Source organism: Coniosporium apollinis (genome assembly GCF_000281105.1).
Source record: "Coniosporium apollinis CBS 100218 chromosome Unknown supercont1.4, whole genome shotgun sequence".
NCBI classification, from domain to species: domain Eukaryota; kingdom Fungi; phylum Ascomycota; class Dothideomycetes; genus Coniosporium; species Coniosporium apollinis.
In genome coordinates, this window is record NW_006913266.1 from 218,838 (window position 1) to 238,871 (window position 20,034).

The 20,034-nt window shown below is 52.6% G+C and overlaps 7 protein-coding genes across 7 annotated transcripts; 6 read left to right on the forward strand and 1 right to left on the reverse strand.

The window, feature by feature from the left end:
- Positions 1 to 1,144: 1,144 nt before the first annotated feature.
- Positions 1,145 to 1,891, forward strand: W97_01128 (uncharacterized protein; the record flags this gene model as incomplete). The annotated part of the gene is made up of 1 exon (XM_007779037.1): positions 1,145 to 1,891. One exon carries the CDS (start codon positions 1,145 to 1,147, stop codon positions 1,889 to 1,891), a length of 747 nt encoding a protein of 248 aa, XP_007777227.1.
- Positions 1,892 to 2,257: 366 nt separating this feature from the next.
- Positions 2,258 to 3,802, forward strand: W97_01129 (uncharacterized protein; the record flags this gene model as incomplete). The annotated part of the gene is made up of 3 exons (XM_007779038.1): positions 2,258 to 2,353; positions 2,415 to 3,107; positions 3,161 to 3,802. 3 exons carry the CDS (start codon positions 2,258 to 2,260, stop codon positions 3,800 to 3,802), a joined length of 1,431 nt encoding a protein of 476 aa, XP_007777228.1.
- Positions 3,803 to 4,285: 483 nt separating this feature from the next.
- Positions 4,286 to 5,744, forward strand: W97_01130 (uncharacterized protein; the record flags this gene model as incomplete). Its single annotated transcript, XM_007779039.1, has 10 exons — positions 4,286 to 4,330; positions 4,383 to 4,452; positions 4,516 to 4,539; positions 4,649 to 4,802; positions 4,859 to 5,097; positions 5,163 to 5,253; positions 5,306 to 5,363; positions 5,423 to 5,479; positions 5,532 to 5,662; positions 5,714 to 5,744. 10 exons carry the CDS (start codon positions 4,286 to 4,288, stop codon positions 5,742 to 5,744), a joined length of 900 nt encoding a protein of 299 aa, XP_007777229.1.
- Positions 5,745 to 6,282: 538 nt separating this feature from the next.
- On the forward strand, positions 6,283 to 10,696 carry W97_01131 (uncharacterized protein; the record flags this gene model as incomplete). The annotated part of the gene is made up of 8 exons (XM_007779040.1): positions 6,283 to 7,493; positions 7,541 to 7,580; positions 7,633 to 7,896; positions 8,334 to 8,494; positions 8,547 to 9,129; positions 9,339 to 9,776; positions 9,833 to 10,117; positions 10,181 to 10,696. 8 exons carry the CDS (start codon positions 6,283 to 6,285, stop codon positions 10,694 to 10,696), a joined length of 3,498 nt encoding a protein of 1,165 aa, XP_007777230.1.
- Positions 10,697 to 11,506: 810 nt separating this feature from the next.
- Positions 11,507 to 12,656, forward strand: W97_01132 (zinc-binding alcohol dehydrogenase; the record flags this gene model as incomplete). Its single annotated transcript, XM_007779041.1, has 2 exons — positions 11,507 to 11,648; positions 11,710 to 12,656. The coding sequence occupies 2 exons, from the start codon at positions 11,507 to 11,509 to the stop codon at positions 12,654 to 12,656; spliced, it is 1,089 nt and encodes a 362-aa protein (XP_007777231.1).
- Positions 12,657 to 12,889: 233 nt separating this feature from the next.
- Positions 12,890 to 14,570, reverse strand: W97_01133 (uncharacterized protein; the record flags this gene model as incomplete). The annotated part of the gene is made up of 3 exons (XM_007779042.1): positions 12,890 to 13,741; positions 13,800 to 14,334; positions 14,389 to 14,570. The coding sequence occupies 3 exons, from the start codon at positions 14,568 to 14,570 to the stop codon at positions 12,890 to 12,892; spliced, it is 1,569 nt and encodes a 522-aa protein (XP_007777232.1).
- Positions 14,571 to 15,666: 1,096 nt separating this feature from the next.
- Positions 15,667 to 18,139, forward strand: W97_01134 (uncharacterized protein; the record flags this gene model as incomplete). The annotated part of the gene is made up of 3 exons (XM_007779043.1): positions 15,667 to 15,791; positions 15,842 to 16,628; positions 16,688 to 18,139. 3 exons carry the CDS (start codon positions 15,667 to 15,669, stop codon positions 18,137 to 18,139), a joined length of 2,364 nt encoding a protein of 787 aa, XP_007777233.1.
- Positions 18,140 to 20,034: the final 1,895 nt, after the last annotated feature.

Sequence of the window (20,034 nt, forward strand, 5' to 3'; positions counted from 1 at the left end):
CCAACGCTCTCCAATTCTCACTGTTGGCCAAATCCCGCGCCGCGTCAGTTGATCCCGAGATCTTAGTCGAGATGCGGGATGGAATGAACGTTTGGGAGCTGTCAGGCACACGTGCCCCTAAGCAGCACCATAGAAGACAGATGACTGGACAGGAGCGGTCCGAATACCGCGAGAAAAGAAAGGTTGGAGCGTGTCAAAAATGCAGAACCCGCAAGAAAAAGGTACGTGACATGAGGACACAAGAAATCTTTCATAAACACTAAGTGAGTTCAGTGTGTCCATGTCACCGGAGATGCAAAGCCCGGCGAAAACGTAGCGCCCGATTTGCGAACCTCCCTTCCCGAACCGTATCAGTCGCTTTTCAGCCATCAGGCTCTGCAGTCCAGCTCAAAACAAAACCCAGCGCCGGATGCAAGCTCGAGTGATTCTTGGTGCACATATGCTACCGGAGAAACCTGGACGTCAGGCTCTAGCTGGCCATCTGCTCAGCGAAACAACATTGAGGTTTCGGTGCCAGGCAGCTCCCATGGCGAATCCAAAGGGGCGAAGAACCAGTCCACGATGCCCTATAAGAATGAGCAACCAGTCGTGGAGGCTCCCCAAGGCGTTTCCGGTTGGGAAGAAACGGCAACCACCTGGAATACAGGACTTACCTCGAGGAGAATATCAGAAACAACGGCTGACTTCGAATGGGAGATGTATGGCCATTATAATTGCCAAGCAGCGTTCCAGTCAGAGGGTGTTGATCTTACTGACGTTGGTTATTTCGTGTACCATAATTGATGCTTGGGGTTTCTGCTCCGGTTTGAGGTATTGCTCATGTCTGTTCTGGCTGGCCGCGGCACATGGCGTCGTAGCGTACGAAAATGGCCATCTAACAGCAGGCGAAAGCCCAATTTTGCAGGAGGAATACTCGTTTGCCCTTTGGAGCACCCGATTGATGGCGATGCAGCTGGAAGTCGTGGAGCTTTGATGCCGTTGTTCGGCCCGGAGGATCGGCGCCGCAACATGACGTTGTGATCGTTCAAGGCGATGTCTTTATTCCGCGTCTCTCAATTCCTGCGTTCACAATTAATCATATAATCGACTATACATTTGATACACTGTCCTATCTACGGTCTTGCAAACACACTCGTACTTGAACATGCGCCCGATCACACCAGCGACCCTCAGCTGGCTTCGCGCAGCTACCGATGCAGCGTTTCCGAGCAGCGCGCTGGCTTCCCAACCGCACCGTCAGGCGTGTAGAAGCAAATCCTACTGCAGTTGGAACAAGCATCATAGCAACCACTTAGCATCTCGCGGACGGCACTTCTCCACAACTCACACTCAACGGGCAGAAGCCGCTTCGCCGCCGCAAACTCATTACCACTTCTTCCCTCGCTCTTTGCCGTCAGGGCCCCCACCACAAGGCGCATTCGCTGTCGACCTTAACCAGCTGAAGCGGGAATTTCTTCAGCTGCAGGCTCAAGCGCACCCGGACCGGCACTCCCAAGGAAACAAGCGCAAGGCGGAGGCCATGTCTGCGCGCATCAACGAGGCGTACAAGACGCTGGAGGACCCGCTCTTGAGAGCGCAATATCTACTGAGTCTACGCGGTATAGATGTGGCGGAAGATGAGAGCGCGAAGGTGGAGGATCCGGAGTTGCTGATGGAGGTGCTGGAGGCGAGGGAGGATATTGAGGCTGCGGAGTCGGATGACGAGATCAGAGCGATGAAGAAGGTTAATAGCCAGAGGATTGAGGAGAGCGTGCGCATGCTGGAAGATGCGTTCATGAGGGACGATATGGACTCGGCCAAATCGGAGGCGGTCAAGCTGAGGTATTGGATCAACATCAAGCAGAGCTTGGATGATTGGGAGCCGGGGAAGCCGGTTGTCCTAATTCATTGAAACCGCATTGCGCCTGACTGCAGACGGTGCTATAGACACCCGGAGGCAGAGAGTGTCGAGCGGTTGGCGGCGCTTTGGCTTCAGAAGACAACAATACCAATCCGCAGCATAGATATAAAACAGCTCAATCATGAGTACGTCTGTTGAAGCTAGTTCGAACTGTTATCCCATCTATCAACTGTCTCGCGGCGGCTCCTAAAATAAATTACCTGCAGTTGTCATGTGATATCATCACCAGTTCGCGTCAGTGCGCCTCGGAGGTTCATCCATGGATCGCGAAAGTTGCAAGGTGGCAGCTCGCTTTCTCTAAAACTCCACCACGATCAACCTCAGTACATGCTGCCAGGTCGTGTACAACACACAGCTATGAGGAATTTCTGGGCACTTCCAGCTCTTCTTAGGCTTGCGCTGGCAAGCCAGCACACTTTCAGCGTTCTCGAAGACCTCCTCGCGCACCCTCAGGTAAGCTACTGCAGCTCGCACAACTAGCCTGTCTTCGCGATTGATATTGAGTGTGTGATAGTACAAGGTCCTCTTCCCTGACTCTTTCGTGTCCGAGTCCTACGCCGAGTCGCAATTGGCCTACGCTTCATCTCAAGCCACCAAGCCGACTGCGCCGGAGTCCCAAGAGACAATCGATCTGTCCTACGAGAGCAACGGGCATACAGAGCAGAATAGGAATGATGATGGCTACAGTCCGACAGAATCATATGAGGTCATGCGACTGGGCGATCTGCGCTACCTCTGCAGCATACCTACAGTACAATCCGCGCCCCAGAACGACACCTCGAAACCTGCGACAGCAGAGGAGGAGCAGAAGGAGCTCGCACGCGCGTCAGACCGGGGCTGGGAGCTCCTCAAGAGCATGGAGGGCAACTGCGTATACTTCCACTCCGGGAAGTGGTGGTCATACTCGTTCTGCTACAACGCGGAGGTGAAGCAGTTCCATCAGCTGCCCCCGAGTCGAGGCGTACCGATGTACCCGCCGGTAGAAGACCCGAGCGTGCATAGCTTTGTACTGGGCAAGTACCCGGGCAAAAGTCAAGATGGCGACAGGAAGAGCTTGGGTGCTGTAGAGGACGAGGAGGGTGACGGTCCGGCCGAGACGGGTGTCGCACGGCTGGTGACGAAGGGGGAGACAAGATACATGGCGCAGAAGCTGGGCGGAGGCACTCGATGTGATCTAACGGGAGAGCGCCGGAAGATCGAAGTTCAGGTAGGTGTCCATTATCCCGAACACGATCACAAATTGCTGACAGCCACCCGCAGTTCCACTGTCACGCTGCTTCGAATGACCGGATAGCTATGATCAAGGAAGTGGCCACGTGCTCATACCTTATGGTCATCTATACACCACGCCTCTGCAATGATGTTGCTTTCCTCCCACCTCAAGAGAACACAGCGAATACTATCAGTTGTCAGCCGATAGTCGCCGAGCAGGACGTCAGCAAATGGGCCGCCGCTGAGCCTGCAAGCGGGGAGGGTGTTATGCCGCACGGCTTCGGCGAAGAACGGCCGGTTGTCGGCGGCATCGAAATTGGCGCAAAGAAAGATGTTGGCTCGGAAGGCAAAGTTATCGAGAAGTCGGTCATCGTTGGTGGCGGCAAAGAGAATCTCCTCGGTACTGTTGCTGCGAGCGATGCCGGCGCCAAGATACTCAGCAAGGAAGATCTGAAGAAGCTTGTGCCCGTGACACACAAGGACTTGGAGAGACTGAAGAGGGACGTGCAAAAGATGGCGGGAGACAAGAGCTGGCGACTTGAGCTGGTCGACACCCCAAGAGGTAGAGAGTTCAGGGGTATCATTGACGCTGATAGGGAAGATGAAGAGGTGAAGCGGGAAGAGGGCGATGAGGAGCCTGATGGCGATGAAGTCGAAGGCAGTGAGGAGACTTACAAGGAGGAGTTGTAGTCTTGTCCAGATAGAATTATCAATCAGAGTCTCCCATAAATTCAACATCCTGCACTCTCGCTCTGAGGCTTCTCATCTATTCCCACGGCCGAATTGCATTCAACAGCCTGTCTGCTGTAGCAGCCCCCTTACCCACGGAGCACGCATACCTCGTGCACTCCGCCATGAGCCTCCTTTTAAGTTCTGTATTCAATCGCCAAGCCATGGATGTGATGCAGGGATAGTGAGATCAGCAGCATGGATGCTGATAGCGATAAGGGAGCTCCAACACTTCTCCGTGGCCCATTGACTGTTTCTATCTACTGTCCAATTACCTCAACCCTACCGTTGTCTTAGCATGACTCCCAGCTATTCCAAGATGAGATTAACCCCAGAATTCCTTTATAGGATTCTCCCAGAGAGCAGAGCCGCAGGGTCGTTTATCTTCCTGCAACAGAATATCCACCAAAAACCGCCGCGATGCAATCCACACCACAAGACAAGATGAATTCGGAGCACTTCTCGCCCTACAGGCCTGACGGGAAGCTGGTACGGATTAGTGAGTGCTCATGGGAGACTCGATGGCTAACGTTGGCGGCAGTATGGCTTCGTGTGCGTGGTAACAGGCGCAACCCAGCCGATAGGGAAGGCCATTACCACTGAGCTTGCCGGTAAGTATCCCAAGACCAGCGACGATGTCCCAGATTACGATACTAGCTGACTTATGCCTCAAGCTCACGGTGCTGCCTGTATATACGGTATGTCGAGTTAACGGGAAAACTCCCCAACCGCCGCCTTGACGGCTTTACGTACACTCCTACGGGCGACACCGCGGGCCGTGCTGACTGATGCCGATCTGGCGAGCAGCTTGCTCGGAATCACCGAACGAGAGCTACCAGCAACTGGCGGATGAGGTCAACAAGGAGTATCCTCATACAAAGGTAGTCGGCTACCCCTACCATATCGGAACGGAAGAAGATACATTGGGGTTGATTGACGACGTCCTGAATTCATGGGGAAGGTCCGCACCACACTACATCTAGCTTCAAACGTCCCAGTCGCTGACAGCATTGTCAGATTGGATGTTTGGGTAACCTCATCTGGTCTTCTGGGCCCGCCGTCCATCCAAGACACGACGCCCGATGACCTGCGGAAGTGCTTCGAAGCGAACAGCATGGCGCCCTTCTTCGCGCTGAAATACGCGCCGCCTGCCATGGCCAAGACGACGCCAAAGGGCAACTATCCTAACGCTGCACCGAAGGATATTGCATATGGGAGCATTATTGTCGTAGCTTCTGTGGCTAGCACATATGGCGGTGAGCAATCCGAAGACGTTGTGGTTGGTCCGGAGGTAAGGTGGAAGCGCTAACACGGTGACCAGGATGCTGGGGCCCCGTTCTCACCATGAGTTCCCACGCTGCACTGGGTGTTGTCAGAGCTGGCGTAGCGGTGCTGAAAGGCAAGCGACGCAGGTATTCTACATCGTATGAACCAAGACTGACGGGCTCATGTAACAGGGACTAGCGTACGGATCAACTGCATCTCACCCGGCCAGATCGATGTTGGTGTTGATCTCAAAGGCGTACGTGGTCTTCCCCTCCAAGGTGACATCGCCTTATAAAAGAACTAACTGACCCTCAGTTCGACATGCGAGGCATGAGCGCTCAGCTACCGCCGTCGAGTCTGCAATCTGCAGAGGTGAGCACCTCTACGGTCTCGGTGTCGCGCATGCACGCTAATGAAGCCTCAGGCGCAGAAGCAGTACATCGGTCTCGAGCGGGCTGGCCTGCCCCAGGAAGTCGGCAGAGTAGCGGGGTTCCTAGCCAGCGGATTTAGCAGCTATATAACGGGTGCGAACATGGTGGTCGATGGCGGTGCTTCGTGAGTGGAGTGGAATGCTGTGCAGCGGAAGCTTGCCGCTAACCATTGCAGGGTGATAAATCCCTTGACCATTCCAATATAGTTGGGTTCAAGCATCGGTCGCTGGCCGCTCCCTCTCTCGATTGAGGTCCAGTCGAATCCGAAGGCGGTGTAATAGTGTACATGCTTTGGCGTAGTCGGTATGTAGCACGGTAGCAAACCTTGGATTGCGTGAGACGTGTTCACGGAAGCAGAGCGCCATTACGAAAGGCTAAAATATTGTAAATCGAGGTTGCGGGTTATTCTAAGTTCCTGTTGTTCTTACATAGACAATCAGCCTCGTAATTGAACCGTAGCACACGTGACTATATACCAAGATTGAAACCCACACGAGATTATGGGAAATCACAAAGCGCGTGGCAGAGCCGTTGCAATTAGATTAACAATCAGCTCTATCCAACTTTCAAGGGCCTCTGCTATCGTCGCGGAGTGTACACGTGTCTGTTAACCCTAATCCGAACGCCGCCATTTTTCAGCCTCAATCTCAGCCGCACGAGACGACCCACACGCTAAGATGAGACAGTCGGCTGGCCTTCTCACTTGTTGTTTCCTTCCAAAGGAACGAGAACGGGACACGCAATATGAACAGAGATCCAGGACCTTTACGTTTCGTGCGCAAGTCAGGTGATCAAATCAAAGTAACCACACGCAGTCAACCACAATGGCAGCATCAGCCTTACCAACTATACCGGACGCCGGCGCAGTACTCCGCTGAGCCTCGTGTATTGAGACCTCAAGGGTACTATGGTTCGGAAGACGAGTGGTACGGCCACCCTAGGGATGAAGGGTATGGCGGAGGAGCAAGAGAGGGAAATCGCCGATATGTGCCGCAACCGGCCGCCCGAAGGAGAGTTGTGAGGACTGCAGGAGGTCGCAGGGCTGCAAACGAGACAAGTCCCGAGAGGGTCGGTAGGAAGCGACCGAACACTTTTTATGAAGCTCACGAAACTGCGGATCCGCGCCCCAACCCGGTTCGAATCATCCCTGAGAGCTATCCTGCAGAGGAACTCCCGACGGAGACGTTAGAATCTGGGCGTCGTCCCAAAGAAGAAGAAGCTGTCAAGACTAAGGTTAGCTTTCAGGACGAGATCCGTCCCGGTTCCCCAAGGAGGTACGGGCCCGACTGGTTCAGGGAACCCGATGTGGCTTTTGGGAAACAGGAAAACACTTGGGAGGCAACACCGAGTGCTGATGGTGATCCTACTGACGATTCGTCCGATGGATTGTTTGCGGTACCACTTAGTTCTCAAGAGGTTCCGCAAACAGTCGATCGGCCAAGTCTCGGTCTAAGTAACACCGCACGGCACAGACGAGATGATATCGCAAAAGATCCGCTGTGGTGGTCCAAGTACCTTGAACGACCTCGGCGAGAGACGTTCGCAGAAACCGTCACCCCCGCATCTCCTCGTAAACACGGACGTTATGAAGACGCTCACGGCCCGGCTAGCTATCGTCGGACAGCTTACGGAACAGCATCGTCTGTCGATGACATGGTCTTGGATCTAGACATCTCCGACGTCAGCTACGATTTCATCTTGTCATCTAGCAGTAGAAGCCCCTGGAACAATAATACCACGTCCAGTCCGAGTCCCGACATGTCTGATGAGCGCGTCGACGTAGCAGATCCCGGCGTATCTCCAACCCAGCATGAGCCGGGATCCGAGACTACATTCAATGTGATGCATTCTAACTATCTCGAGGACGGAGCTAGCGGAGAACAGCCTGTCGCTGAGATGACAGTAGAACAGGAGTCAAGGCCTATCAAGGGGTTCCCCGGTCTGTTCCGATGGATGTAAGCGGCTATATCGTTCGATAGAGCCATCAGCTGACTAGTGACAGCCATTACAAGAGCTCAGTCATGAACTTCACGGCCTTTACGGTAATCTGGACTCGAGCTCCCTGTTTACGGCGGTGACTGAGCGGCATTGCAGGAGAGTGTCGCCAATACTAGTGGACTGAGCAGTGCTGGAAGAAAGTTCATCTCCAGCAAGCTCAAAGGCATACAGAAACAATCCGAGAAGCCCTTGCGAACTCAAAACGGCGCCCAGGGAAAGTATCTGGAACCTGTTTTTATGCAAGAACTTTCGTTCTCCACTCACTCCAGCAATGCTAAGACGGAGCCCAGCCTGACATTGCTCTGTCTGCCGTACTTCTGCCTCGAGCGGTACTCTACGAACACTCTGCCGGAAGGCTCAGTAGCTCATCCAGCGAGAACGTTACTACAAACACTATTTCCTTCTGCGCGGAGAGACCAGGATCTTCAACAGGCTGTGTGCAGGTTGCCAAAAACACCTAAGGACAATCTTATCCATGTTTCTCAGTTATGGTGTGTGCTTGTGAATGAGGGCAGGTAACCGTACTTTCCGCAGTGTCAGAGGGAAGCTCACGTCAGCAGATATCCTTATAACGTGCTCCATCCGGCCGATGACCCACCTGAGGGAAAACTCTATCAAGATTACGCCTCAGCCGACACCTGAACCCCCTGATCATAGCATCAATCCTTCAGGCTATCTCCAGCTCACTGACGGAGGAACGAGACTTTGGCTATTTCCACTGCGTCAGTGCAAATCATGGCTTGTACGTGTAATGCAGACAACAACTTAGATGGTGGTAGAGACTAACTTCACCCCAGAGATTTCACGCGAACTTGCTTGAACTCGATGAAAATCAGAGGGGCGATGCCATTGAACGTTTCGGTGTCGCTCACGGCGACAGATTTATAGGACATAGCGATTGGCCTGCTATCTTGCAAGAAGCTGAGAGGACGACGATTCGGCTTTCATGGCGCTCAAGGTGAGCGCCGGATGCGACTGTGCCGAATGTGTCATCGTTGACGATGTATCAGGCCTTACGAGCACAATAAACAGTCCTCATACGATAAAGCGAGCGCAACCCGCGGACCGTCCGCATCAGAGACGAGCGGAACGTCAAACCTTGTGGACGAAGACGGAACAGCCGGCCAAACGTCCAATTCGCACCCGTCAGCTGATGTGGACCAGGGGCCGTTCAATAATTTACACATCTTTGATCGATTTGCAACTGTACCCAACGAGATCCCCTCAGCACCGGACGTTAAGACCCAGAAATCTCAGTCCAACAGGAAATGGCGAGTAGACCAAAAACGGCGCCAAGATATCCTTCAAGAGATTCACCACTACTTGTCAAATGAAACACGGGCTGCGGACCGTGAAGCTTACAGGAGGTTCTCCGGAAGTAAGAGCCTCATCTCAGTTGAACGTGTCAAGGAATTGTTGCATTCGTACAAGAACAGTAGCAGCGACGATGGAGTATTGCGGCGGCAGAAAATTACGTTCGTGGAACGTGCGATGCAAGCGTTCGAGCTGTTCCTCCCTTTGGATGTCGATGCGCCTACCACCTCTGTGTACTGGACATGTGTGTACCGTATTTTTACAGAGTTTCCTGAAAAGGTGCGTTGGTATAGAGTTTCATGCATCGAACTTTTTCTTACGGACCAAGCCTATCTCTCTTGTTGAGCAGTCCCAGAACTCTTGCTTTCTTGTCCACCAAAGTCTCTGGGGCCATATCTATCAACGTCAGATACTTCTGTTTTGCTATGATACCCCTGGACCACTTTGTTCTTCTTTGGTTGGCAGAGACTGATCTTAACTCACGCCAGCCTGTAACGACGCCATCATACCTTGTAGACATTCCGTTTACGCCTGTCGACATTCCTGACAATATCTCCTTCGCATCCGAAGGCGTGTTCGCCTACTTCAAGGACGTGAAGAGTGTATTTTCAGAAGACGAAACCCTCTATTCCAGGCCGCTCGTCCTGCCAGATGAATTCGCGAGAGCCTGGATGCATTGGCTTCTCAGTATGGTCCGTTGGGAACCCACCAGCACCGCATACGTGAGTCATTGTGTAGAGTGCGTAAATCTTATCAGCGGTGGCGTGTCAAAGTTACAACGAAGTTTGCCGATCACCAGATTGGCAGAGAAGGAGGCAGCGATGCCACTAGGGATCATGTCTTTATTGATGAAACGAGTTCTGGAAGACTTCACGCATCCACATCCAGATGTAATAACGTCGTATTGGGACTACTTTAACCAGCTGGTGAGTCTCTTGAAATGCGCAGTCATCTCAACGGGTACTAACCCGCTTCATCACAGTCCCGTAACATTGAGGAAGATCCATACAACAGGGCACACCAAAGGAGTATTAGCTTCCTGAGGCAGGAGGTAGATGCTATCACACGCGTTTTGAACGAGCAGATACAGATCCTGGAGAACTTTAAGAGCGGGCTCGAAGTTCGCGTTGATTACAGCCCTAATTCGCTTAACCTAGACGGCGACAGAGTTGAGGATCGTGTGGTGTACGGCTGCTTGGCATCTGTCGGAGGCAAACTGAATAGCTTTCAAGACATGAGGAACCAGCTCGACAGTTTGCAGATATGGGTACGTTTCTCTGATGCTGGCAGAACGCCCCAGGTGATCAAGGCCACTAACGTGTTTATGCAGAACATCCAAATGATTGATTCGAACAAGGACAGACAAGAAACTGCTCTTTATGTCTTCACTATCGTGACAGTCGTCTTCCTTCCACTCTCCTTCGTCTCCGGCTTCCTCGGGATGAACACCAGCGACATTCGCGACATGTCCAGCAAACAATGGCTCTTCTGGGTCATCGGAATTCCGCTCACATCTATCATCATCATTGTCGGCCTTATGTGGGTCGGTGAATTAGGCAATGCTTGGAGAGGATTCCTGCGGCTCTTCTCTACACACCCATATCGGGGTGTCACCGCACCTACAAGCCACGCGGCAGCCGCAGAGCAGCAGGATTCATACCTGGCGCCGGCAGCACAAGCGTATTCCGTGGACACGCCGCCTAAAGGTCCTCTGATCCAACGTCACGCGCATCCGCTGCCGCGTCACGGTCTATATAAGGACTCAGCTCAAATTTCGGGACAACCGTGGACGGCACATCGTCAACAAAGATACGGGAGGCCGTTTGACCCTGAAAAATACTCTTGAGCGCCGCGGAAGACATATGGCTAACGGCGTGTCGGAGATATGCCAACTTGCAGGTGATGGATTCGTTAGACATTAGCTTGACATTGAGCGCTTCTGAAGGGAGTTCAGCTAGAGTATATTAAAATCGTCACCTTTGCGTCGGTCCAATAGGTTATTCGCGTGAGGCTTAACTTACGTCAGCCGTTCAACAAACTTCGGTCAGCCACCTGCATGGTAGTACAGGCACCACAGGGCTGTTGAAGTCAGCCACCTGCATATTTGTACCGCAGTCAGCGTTGTCCCATTGGATACTGTGAACATATAGAACCCACTTGCAACATGGATAAGGAGCTGTCCTTGAAGTGACATTGCGTTGTGGAGATCGGATAACTCTCTGCCGAGGCGATCTACAAAGGGCCCCAAAAAGGGCTGGCTGCGCTCCCTGCTTCCATTTCCTAAGCGAGCCATTCAGATCAATGTATCGAGATGATATATGCTACTATTGGCTTTATGCTGCAGGGAGCGCAACCGGCCCTTTCAGGGGGCACTCTTGTAAGCTCCAGCGGATTTCCCGTCTTAACTCCGTTAAAAATATTGTCTGGCCCTGAAACGTCATCGATTCTGAAGATTAGAAAACTCTGGAATTGGGGATCAAGATTCGGCGATTGTAGCTAGTGTTGTTTGACATAAGTATATCAGAAGCTTCTGCCTCCAATTGTATTGAGGAGTTGTACTTGATAAATCCCTTGATACCTGCAGAGTAGAACCCGGATACCTTCACTCACCAACCGAAATCCAATTTACCGAACAATTCCAAATCCTCAAATCACAATGGGCAGCCCAAATTACACCTTCCAAGGCTGGCTGGGCAAGGGCCCGGACTCAGTCGAGGGCAAGATGGTGTGGGAGCAGTACGAGCCAAAGACCTGGTCCGAGTCGGACGTCGACATAAAGATCACCCACTGCGGCATCTGTAAGTCAATTCCCCTTCCCTCGCCCAAAACCCTATTATCCAGGACTAACACGAAGCGCAGGCGGCAGCGACATCCACACCCTCCGCTCCGGCTGGGGCCCAACCCTCTACCCATGCTGCGTCGGCCACGAAATCGTGGGCCACGCCGTCCGCGTTGGCAAGGACGTCAAGAAGGATATCAAGGTGGGCGATCGCGTTGGAATCGGCGCACAGAACTCCTCTTGTCTTCGCCCTGACTGCGAGGAGTGCGCTGCGGGTATGGAGAATCATTGCCGGCGCATGGTTGGAACATACAACGGGAAGTATCCCGACGGCAGCAAGAGCTACGGTGGATACGCCGACTATGCACGCGCGCCGAGCCACTTCGTCTTCAAGATCCCCGATGCGATTCCCAGCGCTGAGGCGGCGCCGATGCTGTGCGGCGGCATAACGGTGTACTCGCCGCTGAAGAAGAACGGGTGCGGGCCGGGCAAGAAAGTCGGCATCGTAGGCATCGGCGGCCTCGGTCACTTCGGACTGCTCTTCGCCAAAGCGCTAGGCGCCGACAAGGTGGTTGCTATTTCCCGAACGAGCGCCAAGAAAGAGGACGCGAAGAAGATGGGTGCAGACGACTTCATCGCCACGGACGAGGACAAGAAGTGGGCTAAGACGCACGCCCGCTCGCTCGATCTCATCGTCTCGACCGTCTCGAGCCCCAAGATGCCGCTCATGGACTATCTAAGCCTGTTGAGGACAAACGGCCAGTTCATCCAGGTCGGCGCGCCGGAGGACCCGATCCCGGCGTTCAGCGCTTTTGCGCTCATTGGGAAGGGCGTCAAGATTGGAGGGTCTATGATTGGCGCGCCACACGAGATCGATGAGATGCTGCAGCTGGCTGCGGAGAAGGGTGTCAAGCCGTGGATTCAGGAGAGGCCGTTGAAGGACGCGAATCAGGCTGTTGTGGATATGGATGCCGGCAAGGCGAGGTATCGGATTTGCTTGGTTAATGAGGCTCATGCCAAGTTATAGGCGAGGGATTTTATCTGTTACGAGAATCGCTGAGCGTCGATAGATGCACAGACTCTCTAGATGGCCTCACGAAACAGAGCTTGCTTGTCGTACCCAACTTTTCTACTATTCAAAACCCACACGGAGTCTATGACTATGAAAGCGATTAGAACAGGAGACAAAATCACTAGTAACCACGACATGTAAGAGGTGAGGATATAAGAATGTAAATCGGAGAGCGCACTCCTGCCCTGTTACATCCCACTTTCCAATCCCTCAGCATCAAAGCACGTCTCCCACTTCAGGACCTCCGCTGGAAAATCCCTCTCCACACTCGGGCTCTCCCTTACGAACCATGCTAACGCCGCGCCCGCTACACCAAAAAAGCCTAATGCACTCCAAAGCGCACAATTCGTCGCCGCGACGCTGAGGTCGTCGCTCAGATAAAAACTCGCTCCAGTGACGGCCACGGCCAGCGCCTTGAACAGCGAGGCGACCTGCATGAGACCGGCGATCGTGCCGGCGGAGAAGGCGTCAGGCGCGGCGTTCAGCATAAGTAGAGCAACGAGGATTTGGGCGCCGTTCGCTAGGATGTGTTTTGCAAGAATTGATGCAGTGGAGATGAGGGCTGTCAAGGTGCTGGAGCAGGCCACGAAATAGGCCAACGCGGGCGTGAGGACGTATATGGCTGGGAAAAGGAGCGAGGAGGTGCGGAATGGTTTCAGGAGCCCGAGCTTTTCCACGGCTTGCGGGACTATGCGGAGGACTATGAGGCCGGCAATGGCGCGGGTGACGAGGACGGTGAATCCGAGCCAGGAGCAGGGAATGCCCATGCCCCCGTGCTGGGTGCTGCTGTGGCCGATGTGTGGCAGTAATACGTCGAATGTTGAGGCGTGGAGGGAGAAAAGGGAGAAGGATGCCAGAAGGGTAAGGAGTGATGGCGCCTGAACAAACTGGCCGATCGAGATGGGCTCCGGCTTGACGTAGTCCACGATGCGAATTGCAACTGGATTCGAACAGTCATTGTTGGTGACCTGGCCAAGGAAGGCTGCTTTCTCGCAGTCGATGTCCACGGTCTCGCTGGAGTCTGCCTGGGCAGGCAAGGTCTATGAAGGACGTCAGTACCCTTTTTGCAGACGCACATGCGATGTGGGAGTTGCTCACCTCCTGTAGCATGATGCTCGCCGACACCGCGACTAGAAAAACCAGGCTTCCGCAAGCGATCTGACTGCTGAGAGCGGGAAACTTCTGCCAGATTGCACCGTCCGCTTTGAAGCTGCCTGCGACCATGCCTTGCACGAGCGGTCCAATCGACCCACAAACCGCAACTAATGGAAGCCTGGCGATGTTCACTGCGCGCTCCACTGGGGTGGGACTGATGTCTCCGATCATTGTGAGGGCTGTGACTGTCACCGCAGAACTGACAAGGCCAGCAACAAAGCGGAAGATGGCGCAGCTTCCCAGGCTTTTTGCGAGGCCCATGGCCATGCAGCAGATGGCCATGCTGAACAAGCCAGCCAACGCAACTGGTCGGCGTCCAACACGGTCTGCTAGACAGCCCCAAAGTATGCCGGCGGTGCATCCGAAGGCGTATGCGCAGTCGAGGATGCTTCTAAGGTAGGAGCTGGACAGATCGCCGCAGAAGTCTTCGGCGGAAAGCAGCATCTTTAGCTGTGGTTGCAGGCTGGCTGCCATGATCCTGCAAGGATGTATGTCAGTGCTTGCTTGTTCGAGAAGCCTGAGGGGCGCCTACGCTTCTGCAAGGAATACTATATAGATTAACATCAATTGCTTATGACCTGCCTTTGGCGGGTCCAGAGTCATCTCGCAATCTGTCTCTTCTCCCTCTTCCTCCCACACAACTGGCAGCTTGTCATACTTCGCCAGGTCCTTCACCGGTATTAACGACCGTTGGCGTCTGTGGAACCCAAGCATATTGATGGGTATATACGATAGTATGTCAGGGTTATATTCTCAATAAGCAACGGTGAATGTTACGACCCGCGACCGGCGCGAGGTCAGGATATGTTCAGGGATAGTGACGGTCAATCGACCAAGTATAGATATTTCAATGAGTGATAAGAAGGTCCAGTGGACGTTCAAGAGAGTGTGGCGAGCTCGAGAGACTCGAAGATGCTTCAAACAAAGAAAGGAGGGCGGGGGAGGACCACCGTGTGGGGGATGATGGAGAGGGCTTTGTCTGCGCACCGCCGTGATGGAGCTCGGTCAAGCCATTAAAGTGAGCAATTGGTCCCTGCATTGCGCCAGATCCCAGACAAGCTACTGCGAGCTTACGCAGGTACCGTCCAATCAATCTCATGACGGCGACGGCGGGCCAAAAACATGAGACCCGCTAATCATCTGCTCTCACGGTTCTTCGCGCCTCCATCGCGCTGGGATAACGCGGCTCGCAACGTGCCGGTGGTGTTTTTGCCTCTGTTGTTTACAATCCGTGCTGCACATCATCGTAATGATGCTCGCATGAGTTGGGGCAAAGCAATGGCAAGCCTCACGTTTCAAGGCCTTCGGAACGTCTTTCTCTTGAGGGCTCTCGCAGGATTCGGAAATATCAGGCCTCTCGTCACAGCCTCGCACTAGTCTCCTAAGGCCATCTGTGTATCCCTGAGATGTCAGTTGCTGCGAAGTCCATAGGAGTTTCCTATCCCAAATTATGGCCTTCTCCGCAAGTGGCTTGGGATGGCGGACACTTGTCTGCAATCCGGCGAGTCTTATTCTGCAGATTTCTTACTGTCCGCTTCCCCGAAACAGACGCCAGTTGTTGAAACGGGGAGTCCGGGGCTGATTGCGGCACATTCGAATCTCCAGGCACTCACAGTGTGCCGGCACAAGCCCAATAAAGCAAGGCTGTGAGGGCAGATTATAGGGGAGATGTAGTCTACAAATCGAGGAGGTCCCATGAGATTGATGTTGAGAGTACCACTGTGGTTTGTACAACTTCTGGCCTCGTTACTTCTCACTCCCCCGTCTCGTTTTCGCCCCATATAACGGTTGTGACGATCGCAACTTGATCATGAGTGAGCAACCTCCTCCGTCTGATGAAGAGCTGCATATCCAGCTCTTGTGCTCGCAGAGACGACTCGATACGGCCGAAGGCAATGACATAAATCTGCAAAATCTAGACGCGTTGTTGACTATGTATTTCTCTTACGAAGCACCTACTATTCGCGAGGCTGATCATGGTCCAGCACATCCGATGAACTCTACCACGAACCGACGCATTTCCTCATGGAAATGATCCAGAATGCAGACGACAACACGTACGGTATTGGGGTTTCCCCTCTACTGGATTTCACGCTTACCAACGATGGTTATCTCTGGATCGGTTGCAACGAGAATGGCTTTACCGTGGAAGATGTGGAGTCCATATGCAGTATTAACGACAGCACGAAGTCAAAAAGCGACAAAAAAAGAGGCTATATTGGAGAGAAAGGCATTGGCTTCAAGTCTGTGTTCAAGATAGCCGATGTAGTGTGGATCTCGTCCGGAAGATACAGCTTCAAGTTCGATAAGCGGGAGAAACTGGGCAGGGTCGCGCCAGTCTGGGCCGAACTACCGTGTAAACCACCAACCCCGTACAGCACGACTTTCTGCCTCCGGATTGTATCTGAAAGCGAGCGTAGCAGGCTTGCGACTCAGCTGCTAAGCATGAAGCCCTCTCTGTTGATGTTTCTTCGTCAGCTCAAGCAAATTGGAATTAACATCAGCAGCTCCTACGGCTCTCAACGGCGCCTCCTTCAGAGATATGACAGAACAATGAGTGGGAAGGAGACTGTCCTGCTGCATTCGGGGAGCGAGTCCACAGAGTATGTCATTGTCAAGCATGGCTTGACAGGCATGCCTACGGACGAGAAAAGAAAAGGCATATTAGATTCCGAGATTGTCCTTGCCTTTCCCATCGACGGTAGAAATTGTTTCACGAAAATCGAGCAAGAAGTTTTCACTTTCCTTCCTGTCCGCAAGTATGGACTTCCGGTAAGTCGAACGGCATCCCGAACTAGCTTTTTTAGTCCTTTATTAACACCTATACGCAGTTCATCGTCCAAGCTGACTTCCTACTGGTCGCCAACCGTGGAGAGATCCACGAGTCTCCGTCGTGGAATTACAAAACCCGGGATGGAATCTCAGACGCATTTCTTGAGGCTGTCCACTTGTTCAAGAACGACGAGATTCTCCGTTACGAATGGCCCAAGATGATCCCCGACCCAGGGCAAGCGTCGGGTACATACTTATTCCCAGTACGCGACCGCATTATTGAACTCCTCAGGTCATCTAAAGTCCTTCGATCAAGAGCCTGGACTTTCGAGATTCCTTCCCATTTGACTTACGTGCCTGGAGTTTTCCGAGATAGAGGGGGCATTCCTCTTTTCGGGTCGGAGTGTGATAGAGCCACTACTCTGTGCGACGGCTATCGTATATCCGAACTAGCGCCCTTGGGTGTAGCGATCATGAACGCATCCATGTTCCTTCGCAAGCTGGAGGCTTTCATTGAGCGCGAACCTGACAATTTCCGGAACAAGCCAGCTGCGTGGCACTCCAGACTTGCAGACGCAATACGTCAACATTGGAACGTCTGCAGGGAGTCTGCGAGACTCTTGCCATTGATTCCTCTTCGCGACCGTGTATGGGTACACAGTCTGCAGGGGAATATATTTTTCCCCGGCACTGACGGTGGACTTCAAGTTCCGGAAGGAATCAGTGTCCACATACTGGATTTAGAAGCATCTCGGGACCCTTCGAGATGCCAACTATTCGCCGACCTTGGAGTTCAGACTCTCGACAGGTCCCGGGTATGCGAGCTGATTTTGGCCCAGCATGCGGGCTTAAAAAGGAGTCAAACTCGGAACTGGACCAAGGATACAATGGTGTCGCACGCTTCTTATTTGTTCCATGCCTCACACTTTTGCAAGCTACCATCCTTAAGGAACCTGCAAATTTGCGTCCGTGACTCGAAGTATGTGGAAAGCGGTTTCAAACTGTATTTCGACGTTCCAGGTTGTTCCAATCCCGTTAGCAGCTACTTCCGGAAAGCTCCTACTACGATTAAGCTCATCGATGCTTCATACCTCCAAGAGAACCAGGGCGCGCAATACAACCATTGGATCTATTGGCTTCAATCCGCCTTGGAGATCTCCGGAATTCCCCGCCTGGTCAATGCTGAGTATCAAATGACTACGGAGTTCAAGTATCTGATACGCAATGAGCCTAGCACTGTCTTCCTCACATTGCTAAGAGATCATTGGAACAACTACTCACGAAACTTCGTGATGTCGATTCACTGGGGCCGGAGCCGGATCCCTATCAAGTCCTCATCCGACGTGCAAAGCGAGCTCTCCCGTGCGCCTGTGCGATGCCTTGGGGGTTACGAACGATCACTCAATCAGACGGTCCTGCCTTTGCCCGGTTACTGGACCAAGAGGGAGCGAGAGAGGCTGTTGACTTTCTTGACATCGGGGACGTGGACGCAACCGACAACCGGTGGTTGAACTTTTATTATCTCGGGGTTGTTGTAGAAGAGAGCCTTGTCTTCTACATTCGCATCTTGCAAGGGCTCTCTCGAAGAAAAGTTCCTAACGTTGCCCTTCATCAGGTCCTCGGGCTCTATACGCAGATCCAGAATAGGTATCACGAGAACCCAAGTCTAGTTAGGTATCTTGGGCAGAATTCCATCCTCGTCACTTTGTTACGTATGCTGACATGACACAGCTCAGCATTTCGAGAACAACCGCTTGTTTTCTTGCCTATCTCAGCACCCTTTCGGTGGGTCCACTTGAGGGACTGTGTTTGGAAAGCCCCTCAATGCCTCCGAGGGATTATTTCTCTCCATAGCCACTATGATGACGGATCCACGATGACTGATTTCTTCCGCTTTGTCCTCAAGCTCAGGGACGCGGGACTCACTGATGTGATAGACGAGCTCTGTCAACTGAAACCGATAGAAGAAAACATACCACTGGCCAAGGAGTTGCTGCGCGCATTGAACAATTGCCTGAGGGAGCACGCTTGGCCTGCAGATACATATTTATGTCAGATCAAGGAAAGAAGGGTGTTCCCGGTGTGTGTGTTCGATGGTAGTTCGGGGCGTGTGCAGTAGCTGGATTGCAGCCATTCCGCCTGGTTCATCGCGGACCAACGTCGTCCAAGGCTGGGTGCACTTAGCCATTGCCGTATCCGTTCCTACTAAAATGCGGCAGAGATACGGCAACGTCTAAGTGCACTGAGCCTTGGTCGGCGGAGATGCTTCATCACCAAGCTCCCGCTGCTAGACTTCGGCGTAGATGACTTAAAGATGCTCGAACCTCTTATTGGAACCCTCAAGCTGGAGTGCAGAAAGCTGTCCGTACGAGTGAAAGAAAAAACGACTCCCACAGGTACTGTTCTTTTCATAACGTCGCTGCATTTCTTAGCAGAGCACGAAAAACCTTTAGTGTCAAGGCGAGTCTGAATGAGGCTATAGAACACCACCACGACAGTGCGCTTAAGGCTATATAAGACCGTAAAGCAAATAAGAGCGTGGTCTCATCCTTTCTATCTATTAGATAATAGCGCGCACCTTTTTACGGAGCCGTGCGCTCCTAGTGTATCCTTTAAGCTAGAACTTGAGTTTGGATGTGAGACTCAACTAATTGCCGAAGAACATCCAGTTAAAAGGCCGTAAAGGCTTTGAAAGCGTACAAATCGTAGAATATCATGCCCTTAGAGCCCGCTACTGCTTATAAGATAGTTATAATACGTAGAAGAGGTGGTACGATATTTCTATCTACTTTGCAGCCCTAATAAACCTTAAGCGCGTGGCGCGTAGCTGTCTGAACCTTTATTTAACCCCGTCTTAACACAGCGAAGGTTTTTTAAGGTTCTGCCAAGAAATGCAGCGACGTTATGAAAAGAACAGTATATAGATTGTGGTTACGTAACCACCTCACAGCGAGTCTCACAGGCAAAAGTCACTATCAACGTGGGTAAGTTACGATTTCTCTCCCCATATATTCGCCGCATCAGCTATTCTCACACTACTCCAGGCTCCTCCCACCTTGTTCAAGAGCCGAACTGGTAGTGCATGCTGGTTTGGAGCTGAGACGTCAGCCGTTGCAGCACGTGGAGGTGGAAAGGAACGCCATCATCAGCCCGTTGGAGAATGCGGAGACTACAAGTATAATCCTACACTTGTCCCGCGATCGTCGAAGGCAAAACTGCCAAGTTAGATCCTACCCTAGAGACCATGGGATGCGAAGGACGTAAGATCTTGACTCTCGTTCAGCCCCGCTGGCTTTGAACTTGCTTGGCATGACTGAGATTACATGTTGCCCAATAGTCTACCACAACTGACAGCCGTAGATCAAGCCCGATGAGAGGAGCTGAAAAACTCCCAGGCATCTTTCTG